Raw genomic sequence first — 27,643 nt, 5'->3', positions numbered from 1 at the left:
GCTTATTTGTGCTGCAGGAGCAAGTGAGGAGCTGCCTCAGCATTTGATTGCTGTTGCCAGGCATATTATGAAGCACTCATGCTGGCTGTCAGATTACTTGAGTTCATTTGACATGTTCATGTGGATAATCTTTCATGAAGTTACAAGATGAACAAAAATCGGCATTTAAATTTTTAACAGGATTTAAGATATGACAGCTGCATTCCTATAGCCAGCTGTGATTTGCCAAGTCATTTAAGAACTGAAGTGGCATGTGTACCATATAAACAAAGGTGGATACATTGAAAGTTCGTAACTTGTGAAAACAAAATTCGATGAATTCATTTTTGATTTTTTTATGTGTTCAAGTGCATCTGTCTTGTGAAAATACAACCATTCATAATGTTTCACTGAGTTCTGAGTATGTGACATTTGCTACACTATTTGTCATTTAAACGATAAATGTCTATTATTCTGTCTTTTCATATTGATACCTATTATGATAATTCTATATCCTGTCCTCTTGTAAAGATTTTTTAATGATACAATTGATACTTTTTTGGTTGGCCATAATTTTTAATTTATAAAAGGGCAATGTATATGTTTTTAAATTATTAGGACATATTTTCCCTAGTTGGAATGATTCCTTCTGTTATGAAAACTTACTGAGTTATTCAAATCAAGCAAAGGTATCTGAAATTTGTAAAATTTGTAATGCCGCTAAGGATTTGACATTTTTGTTTTGATTGTATTTGTGATAATTAGTCACTTTCATTTTTATCTCTTATTTGAGTACTGTATACTGCTACTGTTCAGAATGGATTGATTGCTAATCTACTTTTCCCTTATAAGTGCTTTTTTATGTACAACAATCTTTATTCCGTAATACAATTTCATTACAGGTCATGACATGTATAGTTTACAAGAAAAAAAGAATCATTAGATCAATTGCCTAGATACGGATACATTTGCAATGCAGTTAGTTACTGTCACAGTCGTCCCACTTTTTGGTTAATAATATACAATTAGTAATCAAAATATGCGGTAAAGTTCTCATTTCAAAATAATTCAGTTTATCACAGTTTAATATTGAAGTTATAACCATTTCCATTTCGTCTGTTATATTCCTTTAATTTTCAACTGGATTTGAGACAGGCCACTTAGCATCAGCCAATGCAAACTAGCCTGAGCTCTTCCACCACTTGGATTCAATTAATTTTAAAGGTTCAGATTCATTATAAATCTCTTTCATTTCTAGATTTTCATACTGGTTTTTCAGTCTGGAGTTCAAGTCCTGGTAGAGCAGCCTGGCTGCATTAGCATTTATTTCATGGTTTTTACCACATGTAATATGTATATGAACCAATTTCCCAACAAATCTTCAACAGTTTCCCATATAGGCATCCCTTCCCTTAGACTGATTGCCCTCATTGCTTTTCCATAATCAAATAAATCAAACCAATTTCATTGCTAATATTTTTGTATTATTTAGAAAAAATATATTAACCCTCTGTGAGTGGTATGACTGGCTTTGTCCAGTCATGAGATCTTTCGTCATTTGGTATTATATTACCTTCGAGTTTAAGATATTTTGCTTTCTTCTTTTAATAATGTAATTGTCATCTTAATGAATTGTAAGTTTATGAAAACAAAGACTAAAATGAGTAATTACACAAATTTAGCTAATAAGTGTTGTTTAAAATACAGGTCTTCTTGACTGATCCAAAAACCTGAGGTACTCAGAGGGAAAATATGATTTCATGTGTTTTCAGCATTTTATTTTAACCGCTTCAAAAAATGAATAAATCACTTGCTTATGATGCTGTTTTGAAATCGCCGTCACATCTCATGAACAAAACTTTGTATTAGTACTTTTTGAGAAAATAAAGCAGCACAATGAAGCAAATTCACTCATAAAAAAATGTAACCATACTTTTGAAAGCAGGAAAAAATATCCTCAGTAAAATTCCCATATTTTAACTTCATGCAACAAAAATTATTTTCAATACAGCAAGTCCGGAAATCCTAAAAGCTTGAGACCAGAGGTTTTGCAGATATTAGGATTTTGTGGATTTCAGGACAGAAAAGATAAATTATAATTTTCAGACTCAAAATGCAAAATAAATAAGACATATTAGATTCATTTATTAATTATATGCATTAAATTATTATTATATAGATAGTTATTATATTATTCATTTATATTAGTAATTACAGGGAAAGCATTAAGGACATATACAATAAAGGGATATGAATAAAGCATAATATATATATATATATATATATATATATATATATATTTGATATTCAAAAGTTTACTGATAGAGGTTTGTTTCAAAACTTTAAGGTACTCCAGAGTAAAGTTTTTTGTAAATTATATAGAGTCATGATGGTTTGCTCGGTGACACAGCTCTATTCTAAAAATTATAGGTATTTTTCACCATGTTCCAAACCCTCATCAAAAGACATTTTCTCATTCCTATCAAAATTCACTAACTGTGTTGGTGTTGGAATTGTCTTCTTGCTGTAGTGAGTTCAAATTAGAGCCAATGATTTCATTCATCGGTCATCTGATATGCACTGTGTGCTCCTCTGAACACATCATCAATTCAACAATATCTTCTTGCAAAGCTTCCTCATTTATTCTTTCTTTCCAAATATAAAAGTAATTCTCTCGCTTTAACCCTTGCTGCACTGATCCTAAACCCAGAAAATTCATTGCCATCACTCTCAGTTTCCATAAACAGAGAAGAAGGCCATACATTACGCCAGGCATTTACTAATGTTGTTTGGGAAACAGAATTCCATGATTCAGCTAACAAATAAATGCAGTCTTTGATGGTGATTTTTTTTTTAATAATCACCAAGTGAAATAGAATGGTTACTTGAAAGAATTTTTTTCAGAAACTCTGATTTATAGTGGCATTTAATACTGTGTATGATGGCCTGGTCCATTGGTTGGATCAAATGTAGTATTTGGGGGGAGAAGGGACAATCACATTATCACATGTTAAAATGGTTGCATCTAGATGTGCAGAGCAGTTCTCTAACAGTAGTAAAATCTTGCAATTTGATGGTAACCCACACTGATGCAATGCCTTTTAGCCTCTTTACCGAAATGATCCGTGAACCATTCAGTCATAAGTTGTTGTGTGAACCAGGAATTTTTATTATTCCTGTAAATCACAGGCAATGATTTTACTCCTATCAGAGCTCTGGGATTACTGCTCTTATCCACTACCACTGTTTTGCATTTGTAAGTTCGAGCTGCGTTGCTGCATACTAAAATAGCAACTCTTTCTTTAGCTTCTTACACCCCTGAAAGTGCACTTCCTTTGCTTGTCACAAATGTGCTTGTGCACAAATGAAAATTCCTTTGCAGCTTCTTTATGGGTTCAGTTTTTCCCCACGTGCTTCCAGATAACCTGTACTGTGTCTCTGCTTAAATCTGTTTGGCTAACTGCTGCTGAAATCACGTCTCCTCTATTTTTAAATCAGCATGAATCTGCTTTTCCTTTTCTGTCAGGAGCGGTCCTGAAATTGGTACCTCATCCCTTCCGCTGCTCGTACAAGACAGCATCGAGGTTTACTGATTTTGTTTCACGCAGATTTTCAGTTTCAGGTTATGGTGTTAGAATCACTGTTGCTGTAAAGTTTCAACAGCTTTTCTTTATTTTTTTGTATATCTTTATACAGTCCATGTCGCATTTACATACAGTTTAGCTATGAACCGAGTAGTACCTACCTCCATCTTTTGCAGAATTTCTACTCTTTGCATTACCATCAATGCATCATATTTATGTTTTTTTTTTTTTTTTTCCAACCTTAGAAGTAGTAAAATCATGAATGTATTATCTATCTGTCATGAATATCTTATCTGTTGTGTTTTAAAGCACTGAAATTAAAAATATTTTTAATTTATCCACAAAATACCTGGATTAGAGCTAAAAAAAAAAAAAAAGTGGCATTATTAAACAATCTTATGAAATAATAAAGCTCAGAAAATACAACATGAATCATGAACTTGACAGAAAAGTTGAGTGAATCATCTGAGTTTTTACCTCGATGCAGATTGGAGGGGAAAAAGTTTTTTTTTTCCATGATGTCAATAATTTCGTATTTCCATTATGATTCATTATTATTCGGTAACTATGACATAATTATTTGGTGAGTATTTTTTCTTTGCAGCTTCCGAAACCTATAAATTTAATGTTTATATTTTGAGAGGCAATGTGGATTTCAGGTCTGCGGATTTTCGGTATTTGACTGTGGTTACATTTTTTCAAAATGGAACTAAATAATCTGTTTACCCCTTTCCCCAGAAATCAATCTTGCATTTTAAAACAGTTTGTTGAAAATACCTTATGTTCTGGTGTTTGTTTGTACACATCAGTGTATAACTCGCAGATATAATTCGACTTTATTTTTCAATTTTTAAGCATATTTACATTATAGCACGCACCCTTTTCAATATAATGAAACCTTAAAGATGCATGTGTGATACTGTTATCTTAAGTCATTCATTCGAAGATTTTTTCCAGGCTTTTGAACAATAGTGTACTGAATTGACAAGCAATAAGGGAAGCAATATGTGTGTGGTAAGAATGCTTGTGGAAGTACACAATTCTGCAAAGAAGCTGGGTTATACTCAGTGGAGGTTTGCACAAGAATATACTTCTAGGGTTTCATGAAAAGGGAGACAATTTGGGTAAGAATGCACCTCCGACACAAATGAATTTCCGGAATTAGGATTCAGATGTTTTCTGTTTCTGTAGTTATTTGAAGTGACATTTCTGAAATGAACACTGAAGGCTTTAGTAAATCGCATTTGCTTTAATTGAAATACAGTTGATCTAGTGTTCCTTGCCAAATGAACCAAACACAGTGCTGGTTTCAAATCCAAATTCATTAAATTTATAAAAGAAAATGGAAATTGGGCTGTAGCAAGGATGTTTGGTGTTGGTGAAAGTATTGTATGTGAGTGTAAGAACAGTAAAAACGCAGTAATTAATATGCAAAAAAATAAATGGACTTTGCATAAAGGATTAATGGAACAGCCTATCCTAGAAGAATGTGTCTCAAACGGAGTCCTATGAAATCGCCAGAACGGATTATCTTCAGCAAGAAATAGCATACCAAATGGTGAAGTCGATTTATGGAATTAATAATTTAGCATTGCAAGAAAAAGTAAAAGTTTTGCAAAGGCTTCTGAAATATTTGGACAACAAATTGATAAGTTTCCAAAAGTATGTTATTGATCCATTTTCAAACTTTGAAGGCAAAAAAAATTATTTACTGTCATATGTTTGAAATATAGGTGAAACTCCAGTAATGTTTGATATGATTAGAAATAAAACAGTTGATGTGAAAGAAACAAAAACTGTTCATGTAAAATCAAAGTCACAAAAAATCTCACCTCACCATAGCGCTTTCATGCTTGGTGGACTGTACAAAATTAAAACCCATGGTTATTTTCAAAAGAAAAATTATGTCAAAATGTAATTTCCCAAATGGTGTTTTCATTCATGTTCATGAGAAAGGATGGATGCACGAAAACAGTGTGAAATTGTAGATAAGAAATGTTTGGCAAAGGCATCCTGTTGACTTAAAGAATCCAGAAAGTCTTTTAGTTTGGGATATGCTCAGATCCCATCTAATGGAATAATATGAAATTGCTGAAAGTCTGTATTACATACATGGAAGTTATCCCAGGCAGATTAATGCCATCAGTTCAGCCTTTAGATGTGTGTATCAATAAACCATTCAAAGAAAATTTAAAAGGACAGTAGAATATGTGCATGTTAGACAGTAAAAATCATTTACAAAAGGAGGTCAAATGCATCATGCCAGTCTAGAATGGAATTAAACTCACCATAATTCAAAAATATTTTTTTTTTTTTAAATGTAGTATATCTCACAATCTAAATGAAAAGGAAGACGATTATTTATTTATGGGTCAACAATCATGGTGAAGCTGAAACAGAATTCAATGATGTGCCTAAAAGTGTATATGAAGACGAATATACTGACCTTTTCATGTTATCCAATAATGAAAAAATTTCATAAAATATGTCATTTCTTTTAAATAAACAGCATTGGTGTATCTCTAACTTTTGTATGTGCATATATACAAATCTTTCTTATTTTTAAAGCTACCATATTATATCCAACATATAATGCACACTTATAAATCTTGATCTTATTTTTTTTTTGTGTTAAAAGTGTGCATAAGTACTTACTGCAGTTATCATATTTGTGAATTATTATGTTTGTTAACTCTTTGAGAATGGCATGGAAATTACAATGGCAGTAGTTAGGCCTGTTTGAAAGGACGGGCTTGTCCACTTTAGTGGCCATGTCATTTTCCCCCCATTTTCTAGGCTGAAAGTGTAGGATTATATGTTAAATTTAATGTCCCTGGAGTCTTAACCGCTAATCTCTTTCAAAGGTTTTTGTGCTAAGGATCCGGTTTCTCCAATTTTCCCCTTTTTATTCTTGTAGCTGCAGAATTCAGGATAATTGCATTTGTAAACAGAGCTTTGCGTTGCTTTAGAATATTGCATATTTTCGTAAGTTCACTAGGAATTATTTTGCTCTTATATAGCAGTATGTCGAAAAGGAAAAGAAACTGAAGAAGAAATACAAAAACTTCTTCAAGAGCTTGATGATAAAAACTGCGGCAATAGTGAATCCAATTGCGAACTGGATATAGAAAATAGATCTTAAAGTAAACATGAGGATGTGAATGAACTTCTTATTTATTGACAAATTTGGTAAATTACAGTGAAGAATAAACTGATAACATGGAGAAAATAGCTCTTTATTCAAAATTTGAATGGCTTGAACCAAAAGCTGATGAAGGTAAACACTTTGAAATTTATTGGCAGAAACTATATAAAAGGCCTTGAATATCAAGCTGCAAAAGAAATTGATTTTTTTGAAAAAACTTTTCTGGTGAAATAGGATTGAAAAAATTGTCAAGGAAACCAATCATAATGAACAAATACTAAGGCAAATTTAGCCCTGAATTAGAAGGGGGGAAGCTCACAGTTACATGGAAAGATGTTAATGAAAATGATTTACTAAAGTTTTTGCATGTCAGCGCCAAAAACTTTAGTAAATCATTTTGAAATTTAAGAAATAATATGATGGGGCATATTCAAGAAGACTGCATAAAAGATTACTGGTCGACCGACGAAATGCTTGAAACACCTTTTTTTTAAAAGAAAACTATATATAGAGATAGATACCTGCAAATTCTTAGTTTTCTTTACTTTGAAGATAACATGTCACCACCAGACAGAAACGATCTTAATTATGATCAATTTTGGAAAATAAGGTAGACATTTGATTATTTGAAAAACAATTTTAAGGTAATTGTAACAGCATAAAATGTAAATAATTTGTTTGGAAATAACTCACAAATACTTTATAATTATAATTGTTTACTTTGCATATTATTATATTATCGTTTTTGGCAATGGTTTTTAACTTTATAATCCAGTTTATTTTTAAAAATAGAAGATGAGTTTTTGACTACTGAGTTGGTGAATAAAATTATATTTGGTGTTGATATGGTAATCTTTTTATTTTATAGTAAGATTTTGTCTGCATCTTGTTATGTTGTAACAACTAACGATTCATAACAGGTGTACTTATAAAGTATATGAACCCTCCAAAAACCTCTCTGTAGATGAAGTAATTGTTTTATTTAAGGGAAGAGTAAGTTTTAAACAATACATTCCTAAAAAGCATAAGCATTTTGGAATTAAAATTTACAGGCTTGCAGACTGCCATGGTTACACGTATGGCATGAAAGTATATCTCGGAAGAGATTCCCACAAGTCAAACAATGGGAAATGTGCTGCTCAAAACACAGTAATAGCAGTAGGAGAAAGTGTAAAAGGCAAAGGGCATGATCTTTTTATGGATAATTTCTTTTCTTCACTGGATTTATTTCATGAATTGCTGCATAAATATAAAATCAACAGTTGTACAATTTGCTACAATCAGAAAAATTATCGAAAACTGAATGCTGGCATCGAAATGCAGAAAGTACAAATCAAAATAAAATTTTCATCAGGGATGACTGCAACTTGTTAGAAAGACGAGAATGAAGTTTTTATGCTCAGCAATATGCATGATCCTGTTGCAAAGATGACAGGAAAAATTACGAAACAGGAAAACCCGAAATTGTACCAACCTACAACAAAAATATGGGATTCATTGACTTCAGTGACCAAATGGCAAATAATTATACATTCGGGAGGAAAATTCTTTAAAATGGACAAAGAAAATCGTTTTCCACTTAACCATTTTAGGACTTTTAAACTCCTTTATTTTGTACAAAAAGAAAATTTCCGAATTATCTTTCGAAGATTTTAGAAAAAATCTTATAAAACAACTCATCAATGATTCAGAAACTTCAGTCAGCTCTGCTCGAGTCTCTGATACCATTTCATTGACAGGCCGCTGGCCCATCAGAACAAAGCTCCACAGAGATGTGCTGTTTATCAAAGAAGCTATCAAAGTATCCTTGCTTCTTTATCTCCTTGAAGGAAACTTCTTTATCTCCAGTGTGCGAAACTGTGTATCAGAAATTCTAAAGATCATTTTAAAATTATTTTGCGATATTGCTGTTGAACTGAATTTTAACAGTAACCTTTCAGCAATATACGTGATTTTCTTTTCGTCTTTTAACCATTTGGTCTCGTATATAAATTGCATTTTAAATTAATTTAGGTGTATTTTAGTTAATTAAAGAGTTCCGATGGCTTTGGATAGTATAAACAATGGCAAAAAAAGATGTGAGCAAACGTTAGAAATCCGCCAATCCGATCCGTGTTTGTGACATCATTCACATCATCTTACGGGTTGAGAAATGGAAGAAGATGTGCATCTGAACCGGTCCTGAAAACAAAACTGCTTCATATCCCCGTTTCTCCCTAATACAAATGGTGGCTGCGCGAAAAAGCATTGCATGTAAACGGGGCTTTATAAAATAGTTTTGATAATAAAGCATAATGACCGAGATGCTAATCAACACAGTGAATGGGTGCTGAATTTTCGGTAGAAAAGGGGGAAAACAATCCAACTGTTTCAGTATAGGACTCACTTGACCTGGCATTGAAGTTTTTTTAGTAAATATCACATAAAGATACTCACTAATATATTGTAGAATTTAATTTGCACAATATAAAATATGTGGCATGGTTGATGTGAAAGCTGCTGCAAAGACAGTCTGGAGTTGATATGAACTGGTTTAGGCAGCAAAGGGAATAGAAAAATTCATGTGCAATGACAATTTCAAAGAGGAGAGATTTTCGTTAAACAAGGAATCTGAAATTATATGGAAATTTCTGCTAATGTGCTAAATTATGTAGCATAATAATATACGGTATTGGAAACAGCTATCGATCATGTAAAAAAAACTTTTTCCCTGCAGTTTTTCAGAAACTATAGAGAACAAACAATTTCCTCTTAAGTTTGAAAAGCTCTTGTCATTTAGAAATTATCTTAATTTTGGTAACCGAGTGAACACGATCCCTTAATGAGGCTTGGAATATAGTGTAAAGAGAGGAAGGGAATTTACGTGTAAATGTGTTCTGAATTACGGGTTTGCATACTAAATAAGTTGACATTTTCAATGACTTAAATTCATTCTACTGTTAATACCTGAAATATATAACTAATTTTTTAGCAAATAGTATAAAAGGTACTTGATTAAATGATCCTTTTTTTTTTTCCTCATTTTTATAGCTAAAATATATTACTCTAGGAAACAATTTTGCAGTTTCTGTTTTATTCTGCAGATACTATTTTGGAAAAGAACGAAATGTAAATTAGGAAAACACTTCTATAATTGGACATTGCAATACTAACAATCTGCAATAAAGTAAAGTTATTTTAAAATGAAACCAGGCATAGTCTGATTTGCTGACAGATTTCTCCTTAAATATTATGTTAACGAGCAGATTTTTAGCATTTATGTAAAATTAAAATTTCATTATGCCTATAATTTTAACAGTTTCACCAAACTTTAATTTTTAATTATTTCTGTAACATTAAATTATGAGGATATTTAACAGTGAAAAAAGACTGAGATGAAGACTAGTTAACTTTAAAATTGTCCATAAAGTAATCAAATAATTGGAATAATTTTGTAACATAACATTAATGTAAAGATATGATAGAAATAATTACTATAAATGCTTCTAAAGACACATAATTTTGTGATATATTTTAAAATTCAAACAAAATTTCTGTAGAAAGGAATGTAACGTTTTCTAATATAAAGAGTGACATTTTTTGTAACGGAAGTTTTTCAGCATAACGCCAAGTAGTCTCATTCCAGAACAACAGCAATATGAAAATTTTCCTCAATGATAAAAAGAATTTTGAATTTTGTCACTAATCCCTACGTTTCCTTACCTTTTGTGACATATGTGCATCCTCTCTGAAAACTACTATTAAATTACACACAAGGATCTTTGTTGTAAATAGAAGATGATTTCTTGAAAGGAGGGGAAGCATTCAGTTCAAGGCTATTACAGCTGCTAAAGCCCTGGCCTCAGAATGTTAAGAATTGACAGAATTTTTCGCATATAATGAACTGGAATCTTGCACTTTTATGGTTATAACCAATAGAGGATTATGCAGTTTTAAAGTTGGGAAAGTAATCAATTCTCGAAAATGATGGTTTTTGAAACTTTTGATAACGCTGTTGCATTGTTTTTATATTTATATGAATGTTAAATTAGCTGTAAATAATGTTTGTTGCATTTTTTTTCTTGCAATTTTGAAGTAATGAATTTGTAAAATAAACTGAATTAAGATTTTTGGTTATAAATTATGTTGCATATTTTTATGCTGTACAATAATATAATTTCTTAAAAAGCATACTTTCATATTTATTGTCAATTAAAATTTTACAGATTGAGAAAAATAATGATCCAGACTCAATTAATATACGTCAAAGATTATTGGAAATGCGTCATTATAGGATGGGTTTGATTCAAACACCAGATCAGTTACGATTTTCATACCTAGCAATTATTGAAGGTGCTAAGCGAATTTTGCCGAATAGGAATTCTAACAATGTGCCTTCAGCAAGTCAAACTCATAATCAGGTAATTTTTTTAATAAATCAGTGTTATATTCCTAGAGTTTAAGTAGTACTAAAATTATATTTACATGTATATTATTTTCTTCGTATATTTATTAATCTGATATGGCACATCTAATGATAAAAATATCTGTTACAATGAATTGGAGCAATAACTTCAGAAGCATAGCAGTGGGATAAATTTTTACACATATTATATTCAGGGCAAACGAAATTAGTTGTGAAAAGTGATGATAGCTGTGGTGTTAGCGCTTAAATTATGAAATACATGTAGCATAATTAAACATTGCATGTTAAAATTCATCTGTGTTTATTTTGTCTTTTCTGTTATGTTGAAACTTGAAGTTGTTAAAACACATTGAGTTACTCTGTTTGAAACTTTCACATCTGTTTATATTCATACAATATGTACTTAATAAGATAGCCTTTCAGCATATGTGTGTTTGAAATTACATTGCATGTCTCTGAAAAAAAAAAAAAAGTTTTAAGATATTTATAACAGTGTATTACAAGATAATAGTACTTTAGCTATAGTTTGATACCTTTGCATTTTTATGATTATAGTATATATATATATATATATATATTTTTTTTTTTCCAGACCTGCAAGCAAGATTGTTATTCAAGTAAAAGTAGTGAGGAAATTTCAGTGGTAGATGCTAATAAAGATGCTTCTGATTCATCACCACCACCTTTACCACCAAGGTCAGCATAGAGTTCAAGAGATTTATACCCTTTTTTGGAATCTGTATCTAGCATTCATTTTTTAGATTGCAATGGAGAATTAGGGTTTCATATTTGTAAGCTATCCAGTGTAGAACAAATTAAACATGAGATAAAATGCAGTGTTGATAATCAGTATTCTAATAGTAAAACATTGCTGAATCTGAAGATACACTGCCTGCGGTATCTGATGCTACTTCAAGTAAATCTGTTGCCACGTGTATCATTGAAAGGTAAACTACAACTGGCAGGAAGGTTTTTATTAATTTTTCAATTTCACAATAGATTAACAAAATTGTAACGTGATGTTTTTTCCCTCCAAATCTACTGAGGCTCATCAAGAACTGGATGATAGAATTCTGAACCCTGCTATTGTTTTTGCTTCCTGATTGCTTAAAAGTCCATATCACTGAGGCAAGTTTTCTTGGAATATTCGCATATGTAATAACGTAACACACAAGTAGTTCTTCCAAGGCAAATTTTCTCAGAATGTTTACATATATAACAACACAACACACGAGTAGTTCTTAAAGGGCAAAATCGCTAGATAAGGAAGCTAACTCTAGCTAAATGTGTAATAATTAATTTAATCGTTTAATGTAGATGATGTGAAACCAATTAAGCAGTTAAATATTATTTTCAATGCATTTGTAAATACTTGATAATAAGTAGCCATAAAATGCCATTGGATTTATCTCTTCCCTTGAAGATGGGCTTATTCAGAAATTTTCCACTTGTATGTAACAGTGGAAATTTTAATTGAATAATGTTGAAAAGGGGGATAAAAGTAATGGCAGAAATGCAGCTCATAGTTAATGCCAACTTGTATTTTGTAAATGGCCTAAGCTGAAAAATACTACATATACAATCCATTATTAGCATCAGGTTAGAATAACTTAAATTAATTGAACATATTTTATTATGATAAGATGTTAAAAAATGCTTTTGTATAAATGTTGACTCTTTAACCTTATTGAAGATTTAAGTACCTCACCACAAAACTAAATGATAAATTTGGCATTTGCCTTTTTTAAATTTGTCGTATTTTTCTTGCTGTCAGTATTTTATAGTGTGATTGTTGAATAAAATCATATTGTTGCTTGTATTTAAGGGAAAATTGCATATAATTAGGTCTTTGTGCTTGAAATACATTGTGATGAGAATGCACCATACTGTAGCGTTGAGGGTGACCTCCGAGCAAAATTAAGTTTTATAAACCTGTGCATGAAAAACATGTGAACCAAAATTTAGAAAATTTAGAATACTTGTTTTGTTTTGCTTCAATTTTGGATAATTTACCATGTTACAATGTAATCCCATGTAGAGCAGATGTGAAAAGTCAGAATTAATCTCATAACCATCAGTTTGAGTACAAGTTGCAGTTGTCGATCATTATAATGGATATCTTAATTTTAACTAGCACTGAAAGTTCCCCTGCTCACCAGAAAAATTATGAAAATTCGAAGAGGTGAAATGTGGTTTAGGAAAGTATAAACACTTTTTTTTTTTTCCTTTGAAAAGTCATAAAAGTTAAAATAGTACAAATAAGTTCTTTGAGGTTCAGTTTCAGTTTCATAACCCAGCTAAGTGCCATGACCAGCTTTATGAGATTTTTTTTTCTTTTTGTATATATATTGGCTTAAGACATTTTGCTTTCTTATTTTCTGTAATAATATGGATGTTATCCTGATGAATGTAAGTTTTTGAAAGTAGAGATTAAAATAAGTAAGTGTACAAATTTAACTCATAAAAGCTGTTTAAATACAGGTCTTCATGACAGATCTAAAAACCTGTGGCCCTCAGACTGTTAAATTGCAATTAATAAACAATAACTTCTCTTCTTTAACTAAAGCAAATAGAGAGTTGCTGTGTAATCTTTATTTTCTATGCGGAGAGTATTTGACATGTCTGATGTAATTTTTTTATCCATAACTTTTTCCTGCTACTTTGAGTAAGTTATTGTTCACTTTTATGTCAAAAAATGTAATGGTTCTTGTATGCTACTATATAGAAGATAGTCTTTTAGCCCTTCAGAAATAATGTAATTTAAGAATCAGTATGTGGTTATACTGAATAATAAATAACTGTATCAGTCCAATGTTATTCTCGTTTTCTTTAAGCCTCCTTAATGGATAAAAACCACTAAACCTCGGTAATTCAACCATAGTTCATAACCTGGTGGACTGGTTGACTTCTTGTATGTTTTTGGAATTTTCCGCTTTTCTGTCTTTCCCTTAGAAAGTCCATTAGATGTTTGCTTTACCATTAGAAAGTCGTCTACAGAGTTTTCTCTTCAGCAGAATGTCATTATTTGCTTTACCTTAATCATTAAAAAAAAAAAGAGTACCTCAATTTTATTCTGAAACACTTATAAGATTAAAATGTTTTTAGAATGATATAGAGATTTAAATATTTTAGAATAATATAGACATACAGATAAATGATATAGATAAATCTAGAATGATGTAGAGATTTAAATGGACAGACAGAACAATCTTTCCACAGTTTGATATTTTTATTTAATTGAATCATCTAAACCATTCAAAACAGTTTAGGTGCCATTTTGATAGAAACCATGCCTTAAAGTTTGCATTATTTTGCTGTATAATGTTATTTTCATTTTGCTATTTAAAATAATGAAAGTTAGATTTTCAGTTATTTTATATGTTATCTACATATATACAGTTGCTTCTATTCCCAAGAAGCCCACAAGCAGCTGAACAGTAATGGCACTGAATGTAGGTAGTTCGAGTGGGGTTCAGATATCTTGCTAACAGGCTGGCTGCATGAACGTTTTCATGGTTTTTCCCATGTGTAACTTACATATGAGTCAGTTTTCATAAAAAAGTCCTCTATGAAGACATGGATTCATTTGAACTTGCCAGCTTTATACTTTGGTGAATGTTCATTGAGTTTCATTATGTAAAAATATTGAATTTCCGTAACATTGCCCTTAAATAACTAATTTAAATGATTTTTGCAAAATTGAAATATTGGTTTAGTTATCATATCTGTAATCATTTGCTCTTGAAAGGTATGATAGGTTTCTAATATTTTTGTTATGAAGGTCATCCAGATCATAAAACTTTGTGTAAATATGTTTTGTTCACGAAATATATTTTTTAGATTCAGCAAGTTTTATTGTTGACTGATTATCTTAAAACTCCTTTGGGCAAAGCTCTAGGTAAATAAAAATCTGCTAGTTTCAGTAGTCACAATTACTTCTGCAAAGCTTATGGTAGTGCAACATGTACATCTTTTTCTGAATTTAGTGAGACCTATATTTATTTTCATAAAGACCTTGAAATGCAATTGGTGTGCAGTAAATTACACTTCTGGATGTTGTTTTTCTGTTGTGAATATCTTTTTATTTGTAGTTATTTTTCTTGTAAAATAATGTTTAAAATATATATTTCTTTACAAAATAAAAATAAAAAATTATATATTTATCTGTATTTTTATATAAAATTTAAAAAGAGAAGTTAATTGCTTTCATATGTTTTACTGAATTATTTATTAATTTTGGCTTGTCTAAATCTAATAATTTTTCATTTATCACTGTAAAAAGATCTTAACTGTAAGATACTTTGATTCCTAAACTGTGCAGATTTTTGGTCTTCTACTATATTTCTTATGGTTTGATCTATTAGTTATTGTTGGAACCGAAAATTAGATTAAGTGGAAATATCTGATTCAGAAGTCAATGATAGGAATGGGAAAACATTATGAAATGATAGCAATAAAAAAATACAATTACTGCCTAAAGAATTTTTATCTCAAGAACTGTACATTGCAAAATAATTTTGAAAGCTGCCTGTTACTTTAGTTATGTGCAGTAACTCCATTGAGGCAGTGACTAGCCTCATTCTCTTTTTGTTTATGCTTCCCAGTGTTCCTTTAGCTTTCTCAAATTTTGTTGTGATTTTTCAGCTATCTGTGTAGGAGGATTGATATGCTGTATTATATTAGAATAAAGTGAAAAGAAACATCTTCAAGTTGTAATCATTCACCTGGGAAGTATTTTTATGGTTTTCTTCATGCATAATGTGAATATGAACAAGTTTCCCCTTAGACATACCTCTTTAAAGGCATTTGATGGAAAGTCTTATATGCTTAACCGTAATTGACAGAATGTCATTTTTCGGGTCCTAACCAAACTATATGCGTATGAATGATGTATCTTTAAACACTGAAAAGCTGTAGACATAATCCAGGGATTCTGAGTTTAAGTGACTGTACTATACTCAACTGTGGAATGACTTGTATTATTTGAAATAAATAAATACTATCACATCTAAAACTATTTTCATTTCTCAAGACAATGCTTATAAAATATTCATTTGGTATGATAATAACCTAAGAATAAAGTTGCAGAATATTGCTTATGCTCTGTTTAAAAAACCGATAGATTGATTCTTCATCATGTCAACTGTTACATGATACTTTTCATTCAGTTATGTTTTATGAGAATTAAAGGAGATGACTGGCCCTAATGAAACGTATTGTGCACAGAAAGTGCAGGTAATTATCTATCAGCAAGGAAGTATTTTTAAATTCATAAACGATAATTCTTGTAGCATGTTGATCATCAGTGTCAGGTCTTTTAAAAATTCTCTTAGGACCTGATTTAAAAAGCCTGTACATTTAGCCGTTTCATGCTAAATAATTGCATGAAGCTCAATAGTTCTTCAATACAGAAAAATCTGTTCATAAATTATGTGGTGCCTGTCATGGCCTCCAATACACGAATTTTTAATGTTTCAGCACTTTGATCTTTACCAGTCTCACTTTATTCTGACTTTTTAAGAGGGGTGGTTAAAAGCGTGTGATTTATCAGAGATATTTCAAAATGATTTTTTTTTTTAAATAAAACGTTTTATGCTGATTGCAAACAATCAGCCAGTGCCAAATTACAACATCAGGACAAATTTGTAGTATTTTTATTTCTCTCTTAACACTACACTACCTCCAGTGGAACAAAATGTGGTTAAATGGTTATTAGAAAACCATATAGGAGGTAGAATTCAAAAGTTCCTGGACTGAGATTGTAATGTAAAAAATATTATGAATTAAATTGCAGAAACACATCCTCCTTTGAGGACCCTTGTGCAACAACACACTTATGCCAGCGCCTGTAAATTTCATGTAAGGCATAGCATGTCTGGAATCCATTTTTGGCTATGTCCTTAAATTTAGCCTGCGATGCACATTTAACTTCATCTGAAGATTGAAATCGACGACCCTGTAAGTGTCTTGCCAGTTCAGGAAATAAAAAAAAATCGCAGGGTGCGAGATGAGGCGAGTAAGAAGGATGAGGCAAAACAGTTGTTTTCGTTCTTGCAAGAAAGTCATTGACAAGTAGGGATCTGTGAGCAGGAGCATTGTCATGCAACAGCACCCATGACTGCTCAGTCCACATATTTGATCTCTTCCGGATCATCTCACAAACGACACAGTATTTCGACGTAGAGATCTTTGTTTTCAGTGCATCCTTCAGGGATAAATTCTAGATACACAGTGCCCTGGATATCGAAGAATACCTATAGCATGACCTTTCCTTTAGAGCGATCATGGGGGAATTTCTGCCTCTGTGGATATTGTGGTGATTTCCACGTTGCCAATGCTCTATTGGTTTGCAAGTCGTACAAAAAACACCATTTCTCGTCTCCAGTAACAATTCTGCCAAGTAGGGAAGTATCTTTATCAACAGCCGAGATTAAGTCTCCCACCATTTCATTCGAATTCTCTTTTGATCTACGTTTAACATGTGGGGAACGATGTGTTGACACACCCTAAACATGTTAAGATCCTTAGTCAGTATCCACTGATGGGTCTGAAGCTTATGCTGGAAAAATTCATTGAACAATGGCCTATGAAAGTTAATGTATGGCATATCTTTCTTGTCACAAAGTTCTGGTTGTCAGCTGTTTGCTGCTTTTTATGTAATTTCCCTACTTTATATAAGTGCGATATTGTGCTGTATACAGTTTATATAATTGCCTTTAATTAGTATTTTCCTCTTTTTTGTAATATTTCAGATGTAGTGTCTTCTCTTTCAGGTTTTCCCATTTTTAGGTATTGTTTAGTATCTAACCAATATAGTGTGTTTATATATTTTTAATTTTATGAACATGTTTCGTAGTTATGAGTATGGCTTCATATTTTTTTTATATACTTTTATTTTTTTATTTCCAGTCTTTCAGAGTTGAGAAAACGTGCTCGTAAAGAACGTGAGGAGAAGACAGCTATCATGATACATAATATTAAGAAGAAGCAAAAGGAATATGAAATGTGGGAAAAACGAAGGTCAATTCTCAAACTTTCTTTAGGCATAGTGATAATATTTGGTATTGGTATCATGTTGTATAAGTGCTCAAAAAGTTAAAACCACAACAGATGCTATACTTAACTTATAAAATTATTTTTGTTACCTAAACTTTAACAGTTTGACGTTAATATTCTTAATATGCAAGGATAGGAATTTCCTATTCTCTGTTTGATACTTGTAGTTACTTTTTGTAGCAAATCAAGAATTATTTTATCTCTATGCAAATGCCATTCATGGTTATGTGATCTGTCACATTCACCAGTAGACAATTTTGGTCCAATTAAAGGTGAACAAAACTAACTTAAACTTACTGGAGCTGTGGAGCTCAGATCAAATACCATGTAAATGTTTTTAATAATTTTGTACATTTTTTCATGACAGTGGTTTACCATACAAACTTGTATAGTATTTATCCTTGTTGCTTAATAAATAATTTTCTGAAAAGTACTGATACATTGTATGGATAAGTTGATATCATTTTTATGTTTTTACAGTAAATTTTTTCGCTTTTTGGTTTCCTTAATATAGAGATGTGAGATTAGTACTTTATTATTTGACCAAAAGGAAGAAACGTCTGAAAACATCTTAAAAAATTAAAACTTTGAATAATTAGTAGAAAGATGAAAAGATTCTGGTTGTCTGTCAGCTTATTTTTGTGAAGTTAAAAAGTATGCAATAGCAAATTCCAGATATATATATTATATTTATATATATATATGCAATCAATAAAGGCAATATGAAACTATGCAATAGCATTGTTACCAGTAACATAGGAGTTTCAAATTTTTTGTTTTTATGTGTTTGTCCAAGTCTGTATTTTAAGTAATCGTCTAAACATGTTTATATATATGACTACGCAGTCATTTTTGAGAAATTTTGGCTCTTGATGATAAAGAACATCTTTTTTAGAAGGTATTCTAACATGACAAAATGTGTAAGTTTATGCAGAAAAGCTCTTGTAAAAATAAGTAAATAAACTGAAAAATAAGAGCTGAAGCCTAACATTTATGTGTTATGGTGTAGAGTTAACTTTTGTATAAAACAAATTTTTGTATTTGTCAAACTAAATGTGAGACTTGCTTGCTTTCCCATATTGTAAGATATGAATATACACTATTGAAAATGTGTAGTTTTTTTAACAGTAAAATATATATTTTGCAGTATCTGGATGTATTACTATTCTAACTTTAATGTCTGAGTTTAGCATAATTTCTGATTGAGTGAAAAACCCATCAAATTCTGAAAGTATGACAAATCTCTTTTATAGAATTGCCACTTATTTGTCATTGTAACAGGAAAAAGTTTATAGGTAGCTAGACATAATGACAGCATATATAAAATAAAACTTTGTTATATAGTCACAATATTTGCGTTATGTTTTCAGGAATCAAACTGATCTTAACCTCAAATCATTGTATATTAAAAAAGTAAATATGACGGAAATTCTATAACGTATCATATCCTAGAATTTGTATTCATAGACTGTACCTGACCAAAACAAGGAAAAAGAAAACAGTAATTAGAATATTTAATTCTTATTTTATGAAGTTATTAGTTCATCAAAGTTATGCATGTCTCATTTAACATAATAAAAAGCTTGCCTGAGAGAAGTGTGTGTGAATGCTGCTTTGGAAAATTGTGTATGTGCTTATCATTTTTTGTGAGTAAAAAGGAAGTGGAAATAAACTAAAACATTATTGGCACCACCTTTTTCTTTATAACAAATAGAGAAAAATCTTAGGGATCATAGTATCTGAAGTTTTTTTCTCATTGTATTGTGGATAAAATGCCTGTGTAAAAAACCTCTGAAGTTTTTTTTTTTTTTTTTTTTTTAATCAAACAGAATTAATACTATAACGATAAACCTTAACTTGCAGCAAAACTTTTCAATAGTCAGCATGTGAAAGACATTTTTACAACTTTGAAAATGCATCCATAAGGCATATTTTTTAATTGGAAATTTTCATTTACCTCCTCAAGCATGTATATCACTAAATTTGCTAATATATGATTGAAGCAAGTATTTAAAATCACTACTAATCATAGAAAAAATCAGAATCCATAAATCATATATCTTTATTCTGGATTTGATTTCTGCAAGGAAATAAAATTTAAAAAAAATTTAGATAACCGAGAACAATACATGTACTTGAAAAAATACTTATAGTTTATTTTTACGAATGCAAAGATTTATATGTAGTATGCTTAGCAAGCTTAAGTTCTGATTTTGAGAACCTTTTTTTTTGTGACACATTTCTTCATTTGTCTGCATATTTATTTTTTCAATCAAAACTGCTTCGGGAATTTTAGGACCTAAATTTGATCAAACTTAACCTTTTTTTAATAATAGAAAAAATTCCTTCGCAAGCCTCATTTGAATGAGGTATTATTAAAACAGCAAGCATTACAACAAGTTGTAAGAATTATGTTAATTTTATTAACAGTTAAATTTTAAGTTAAAGTTCCTTTCCTGTCAAATTCTTAACTTCCGGCCAGAACGTAGTTTTGGAATTTGCTGAATATTTAATGAGAAGGAGCGGTATTTAACCCACGAAGTTACTTATTGAGACAGAGAGAGAAACAGAGTTTCTGAACTACGCGCGTCTGCCTTTTTGGCCGCTCTCTCTCTCAAAGCTGTTATAGGCTCGGCCGTACTCAGGCTCCTGCTAAGCTTCGTAGTAAAATAGGTTAAGGGGCCAACTCTCATTGTACCTTGATAGCTTTGGCTATACTTAGTTAGTTAATCTTAGTTTCAGTTTAATTCTTAGTCTTTTAAGTTCAAGTCCAAAGTGTGGACTTTATTTGTTCACTCTCAGGCGGAGTTTTGTGAAATCTTATAGAAATAATAAAGGGTTATTTACCCTTCTCTCTTGTTGTTTCCTGTCTTCGAACTCTAGCGATTATTCGCTTATCAGTTCCTAGGTTCCTCACTTCCAACATTAACTTAGATTTCAAGTGAGGGACCTTACAAAGTAATAATTTGTATTTAATACACCCATTCATATCTTTTGGAAATTTCTCCAATATTGCAAATAAATGCAATTTCTTTCAAATCATCTACTTAATACATAGAAAACTCAATTTCCACTTGATTAAGATATTTTTCATTAATAATGGATGGGGAAGTATTCATCAAGAAATGAACAGATGAAAATTAAACTTCAATTCTCAAGTTGATATCAGCAACTTCAGCATGTTTTAGAAATGGATCATTTAGTGGAAATTTATCTATTATATATAAACATGCAGTTACAAAAAACGCTCACAGAATTGAAAAATAATTTCACTTCACTTTCATTCAGCGCAGCATTTTTGTAAATATAAATTCTCTGCACCAGTCACTCGGTTTTCTTTTTTTTTTTTTTTTTTTTTTTTTTTTTTTGTTTACAGCACTTCTGAAATGTATAGAGAGTAAGATCTGCATTTTCTTTAGCAATTACTGATGATGTTACGAATCTAGCAAATAATTCATTAAAAGTTCATTAAGTTCTCAATTTATGTATGTAAGGAGCTTGTTGCAAATTAATATTTACTGTTATAAACAAAGTCAAAATGTTTTTAAAAAATAATAAGTACAATTTGGTGGTTAGGTGATCATAACTTTTTTTGTAATGTTTTGCAATCTCTTTTCTTCATTCTCAGTGTTATGTCGTTGATCATCAAAAGAATTAATCGGAGCATCCCACTGTTCCAAAGTTATACACTCTAAAAGAGACAACCATTTTGTACTGCAGTATTTTGAAATTTTATGAGATTTTGCATTCTGTCTTTGTTGCATACACTGCAGTGTGTGCAATTCACAGAAATTTGTTGAGCAACTTTGAAACTGTGCTCCCTTTTGTACTTTCTCCAAATAAAAATATATATACGTTAACAGCATTTTGATTTATGAGCCAATTAATTTGTAAAATAACTTTTCTTGCAGTTATATGCAAGAGGTGTCATGGACAACCTCGCATGGCTATATTTGGTTGATGAATTTTGATAAACGATGCTACACCTTTAAATTTTCCCATCATATTACTAGTATTATCTGAAGAAAATTATAAGCAATTTTTCCATTCTAAACCTTTGCTTTTACAGTTTTCATTTATACAATTAAAAGTACCTTCTCCGATATTATTCGTGCATTCTAAAATAGAAATCAATGAAGTAATTATCATTCTTTTTTTCTTTGCTATAATATGTTATAATCAAAGAATGCAGTTTATTAGCATTTGTTGTCATTACTTTCATCAGTACTCAGAGAAAATGATGTATTGCACATTGATATTACAATAATGGCAACAGTACTTTCTGCAAGCATTTTCGCAATAGGAGCAGTTTTGGTATGGCCACAGCTAAATTTTTTTGTGATGGCAGAATCCGGAAACATTGCTTTGAACAGCTGTTTGGAATAATCCAAAACTCTAATCAGTAGTTTATGTTGAATTAAAGTTCGAACAAAATAGCATTTGGCTTTTATGAAAAAATTCATTATTGCTTTAGATTTTACAATGCCAAGTTCTTCATGCTTTTGAGAAGAAACATGTTTGCAGTCATCCTTTCTGCCATGCACAACTGAGAAGTCTTTGTTGCATACACTGCAGTGTGCATGATTCACAGAAATTTTGGATGCTTTAATGCATGGAAATTCTGAGGAAAATAAATTTTTAAATTTCTGCATTGAGAATTTTAGCTTCTTCATTTGAAGTGGCATAATTAACAAAAAACTTCCAGTTGAATCATAGTTGTTCACAAGACACACATGCTGTGCTCTCACTGTGATCTGAACAGTAGAGCCGAGGCAGGCTAAAGAAGCCCTATACAGCAGCAACAAACCTGGGAGTGTAGGGAACTATAGACAAGTGATTAACTGTTGGAGTTGTACTGATCTACAATTGGCTATTCTTCAAAACCAGCAATGCATTCAACACGGGATACATGACAAAAGTATTCAGTCAATCATCGAATGAATTGGTTCCATTTTGTATACTGGTTCTCCTATCATTTCTGTAAAATCTGTACCTTTTCCCATACTTTTTGTAGCTCGTAGTGTTTCATGAATTTCCCTAGAAACTATGGAGAATCCGTAGTAGTTGGAGGCAATGTATAACCCTTAAAATCAAAATAAGAGTCAAAAATGCCTGTATATTGAGGAAAAATAAAATGAAAGATTGTAAAATTTCATGAAGATAATAATCTAGATTAAAAATGCGGTATGAAAATTTTCGATTTATACATGAATTGAAACATTTTTTTTTGATCGATTCAAAGCAGCTTTGACAGTCAACTAAAAAAAAAAAATTGAAATTGTATTTAAGATTAATGCCTAGATGCAAAGGGAAAGTGGTATCTTTCAAAAGATTTTGTAAAGAATATACAAATTCAATAAAAAAATTAAGTGCTTAGCTGCATGTATTACACTAAAATTATGGTAACAGATTTCTAGAGAGGGAAGTCTAGCAGCATACTTTGGAAATGCAAATACTATAATACATATTTGATTTGTAAAGTGAACATTATATATGTGGATGTGTAAAATTTAGAAAATGCTTTCTAATTTTTCTATAAGAATTAAATTGTTGTATAAAAATTAAAATTTACCTGAAATCTGAACACTTTTCAAAGGTTAAATGTATTCAAAAATTAGCTACAATTTAAGAAGGATTGGGGGGGATTCCGTATTACCATCATAATGTTTGGTTGTCTATCTACTCTAAGTGCAAATGGCTGAATGTGTGTGTGTTTCTCATACATATATAGTGTGCCAAACCTCATTTATTCTATAACAGAATGCCCTACCACCCCTGCCTTTTTTTTATTTTTGACATTGCTGATGTAGTTAGATATGTTTTGTTGAGTTTTTTATGTTAGTATTAATATAATGTCCAGCTAAAGTTGTTTATGACTTTAAAATGGAATTTAGTTTATATATGAACAGGTGTTTTTAATGAAAAGGGAACTTTGAATGAATTTATGTTTGGATGGTTGAATACTATTATTTAAATGTGAGCTAAAGTACATTAAAAGTAATATGCGGAATAACAGTTAGAGACACTAAGGTAACAAGGATCAGTGTAATTTTCAACATTAGCAAAATTACTTCTGGTTTGAATTGAACCTTTTTCTTTAGCTGCAGGCATGAAAAATGACAAAGGAGAGGCAACATATATTAACAACAGACTGCTAGAACTCCTAGTTTGCTGCTCCAAGTCAGCTCTTGATCAAGAATTTTAACTACAGGGGTGGTCAAAAAAATCTTCACCGATATATGAATGCCTGTGGTGCACCATCAAACGGAATTTTAGGTGGTATCATTTGAAGGGGTGCGCTCAAGATTGTGATGGTTTAAAACAATGGATCTCTGACAGCTATGGTTACAATGAAAAGAATTTGAAATTTTCGAATGGCAACACCCACCTATACCTGTAGCCACTGATTATTGCATTGAAAAACCATAAATGCCCCTGGAATGACTATATGGCGAAAATTGCGAGCATGAAACATTTGTAGAGAAAAGCATTGTAAAGGACTAGTGAGAGAGGAGAGGGAAAAACTTTGTTGGAATTAAAAGTTTTCAGTGTGTCTATCTTCATAGACTATAATGCTTTTCATGTGGGAGATTGTTGACTACAATGAAGAATGTAACATCACAGGAGAAAATCTCTGTTACGTCACATTTTATGGCATTTTTCAGTTCTGACCAGTCTTGTGGATTTCATTTGTACACCTTAGATTTTAGATAATCCCCAAAGTAGGAATCCATCGCAGTGCTATTTGGGGATCACAGTGGCCACAAAACTGGGAAGTTATAGTGATTGTGAAGTTATAGGAGATTATTCTATCAATAACCTTCTGTTGCAGCACATGTCAAACACATTTGGCAACTTGGAGTACTATTTTGCATCCATGCAATATCATTAAAGATGTTTTGCTGCTACAATTCTGGAATTGAGGTAATTCTGCAACATTGTTGTATATGAAGCAGTTGTGATAGAACTCACTTTCATACCTTTGGAAGTGACTTCTTCATATAAGTATGCAAAGAGTATCAATGCACCTCTTCTCTCTGCTGTCATTGGACCTTTACAAATGCTGTTACTTCCAAACTCTTCTTTGCAAATATATTACACATTGAAGATTTGAGTCGTGTATAGCATTAATTTTACTGTGAGAACTGTTTTAAATTATTGCAATCTCAATCGCATACCTTTTAATAACTATATCTGAACTTTCAATATTGATTGGTTGAGCGGATAGGGTGCTAGGTCTATATATTTATCTAATTTTTTTTTTTTTTTTTTTTTGTCTAATTTTTTTTTTTACCACCCTGTATTTGAAAGCAGTTGCTGTGGACAGAGGGTTTTCACTTAGTATTATTGATCAAGTAGTAAAAATATTCTCAATACAACAAAAAAAATCTCTCATTTAAAGAGATGTAAGAATACTGTAGTCATTCCTTTCTTTCCATCGATTAGCTTCAAAATTGCATTCAATTTATAGAAGTTTTAACTTGTTGTTTTTTCTGCTTTCATTAAAATTTGCAGTTCCATACTTAAAGACCCTATTTTAGATATGAACCCCTGGGGTATATATAGTATTCTTTGTCAGTGTGGTTTAGTATGTATTGGTGAGAGAGCTATAAGATTTTGCGCTAGGTAGCATGAGAAATATGTTAAGAAAAAAGAAACACATAAATCCTGTGTTGCACATTGTTTGTCAAAATTTTCCTTTTTTCTGTAGCCAAAATTATAGAAAAGATTGGTGAAATCTGTAGAAGCTTTTTGCATTCATAAAAATCTTTAGTTTTTAGTTAATATTCCAAATTCCAATCTATCTTAATCATCAGCTTTTAAGAAAAAATTTCGTAATTATAATTTTTTATGAATAGATGGTACCAGTGCTACTTTCTTTAATGGAATTTACTCAAATTTTCTGGGCTGTTACCACATGATGTCAAGCTTCTCCTGTATCATTTTTTATTTCTGCAGCTGAAGAAGATGGTTTGATTTGAACCTTCTAAACTGCCCTGCAAATTTTGAAAATTATGCTGATTCTTTATGTCTTAGTACTTCCAATAATTGCTGTTAATTTATTGTACATGAACATTTCATTTAGCTTGGATAGAGATATTTCTCTTTTGTACAACAAGCTGTTAACAATAGTTTGGTTTAATGTTGATCTAAATACTGCAGGTTTGAATACAAAATTAATTTGTAGTAGTATAGATTATAGCGAATGATGGTCAAGAAATTAATAGCAATGCAAGTGGACAGATTTTTCAGTAAATTTTTCCGTAAGAGTACACTTTTCTATATTTCTTCATAAAATGCACAATGTTTAGTAAGTGAATTATATTTAAAAAAATGATTAAAGTCTTGAATTTCAATCATGTGCATAAGCTTGTACCTAAATTCTTCTTTGAAAGTGTCATGATTTACATAAGTTATACAGTCAGAATAAAAAAAATATTTCTATATTGTGATCTTCCTTCAAAAGTACATATATAGTCTAAAAATTAATAGTATAAACGTATAATGTTTCTTTAAGAAAATGAATGCACCTTTGTTAAACATAACAAGAAAGCACATTCACTGACCTAAGCTAGATCTTTTTTAATTGTGAATATATTAATACTTTCTGTGGGAGGTTAATTTTCTAAGAAATAATATTGAAACTGCCTTAAATATACCTTGCTTTAAAGATTTACACATGGTGTATTTTTGGGGAATTAATAATTAGCTACACAGCTCTAGCTTTTTTCTTTTCAACAGGTTAAAAAGAAAAAAGAAGAAAATTACATAATGAAGAAATTTTCCAGTAAGATATTTTTTCACCATTATACATAAAACATTTGAAGATTTGAACATTATGTTTCTGGAAAAAATGTAATTTCTTATAACTACCAAAATAAATATTTCAAAATATACCAACATAGTATATGAATTTGAATTTAGAGCTCTTTATTTTATTTTATTTATTTATTTATTTTTTACCATTTGTAATACCTATACATTCTCTATACTGAATGACTTTTTTGCTTAATTAATATACTGAAATCTGAAAGTTAAACATGAAAAAAAAATTTTTTTTTTTAATCTGTGGAATTAGAGTGAAATGCAGCATTACAGCAAATAAATGCAAACTGAGAAATTGAGTAAGATTACTGTGTTACAAACTAAAATTCAAATAACCTGGCAGGAATTTCCATGATTTGGATAGAAATATCACAATTTGATATACATGTCTTAACTCGTAATTTAAATGTACATTTACAAAGAGATTTTATATCTGTAAGTTGGTTAGTTAAATGGAGGGGGAGGAAGTTCATTTCTGCACGAGTGAAATCTAAGCCTTCCCCTTCTCTGCCTCTTTTGTGGCTATTCCCTTAAAATTGTATATTTTTCTGAGTCTTCCTCCCCTTCCTTAAACCTATGTAACTCCAGATGATAGTCACATTATCAGGTTCAATGTTCCTTCTAACCTTCTTCGGGAACATACAAGGA

General features: G+C 30.9%; 1 protein-coding gene across 4 annotated transcripts in view; it reads left to right on the top strand.

The window, feature by feature from the left end:
• LOC118183393 (tyrosine-protein phosphatase non-receptor type 1-like) overlaps positions 1 to 27,066 on the top strand; it is a 103,671-nt gene extending 76,605 nt beyond the window's left edge. For 3 of the 4 annotated variants that reach the window (XM_035352907.2, XM_085808417.1, XM_085808416.1), the window contains 3 exons: positions 10,914 to 11,108; positions 11,706 to 11,809; positions 18,023 to 19,318. In XM_035352907.2, coding sequence (XP_035208798.1) covers positions 10,914 to 11,108; positions 11,706 to 11,809; positions 18,023 to 18,212 — 489 coding nt within the window. In that variant the 3' untranslated portion in view covers positions 18,213 to 19,318. Of the gene's footprint in view, positions 1 to 10,913; positions 11,109 to 11,705; positions 11,810 to 18,022; positions 19,319 to 26,911 lie in introns of those variants that run through there. The other variant, XM_035352908.2, reaches the window with a different exon arrangement.
• Positions 27,067 to 27,643: the final 577 nt, after the last annotated feature.

This window comes from Stegodyphus dumicola, chromosome X1 (genome assembly GCF_044657685.1).
Source record: "Stegodyphus dumicola isolate Sdum_Otavi_A_Nest chromosome X1, ASM4465768v1".
NCBI classification, from domain to species: domain Eukaryota; kingdom Metazoa; phylum Arthropoda; class Arachnida; order Araneae; family Eresidae; genus Stegodyphus; species Stegodyphus dumicola.
Note: the sequence above shows the minus strand (reverse complement) of the source record. Positions and strands in the feature narration are given on the sequence as shown.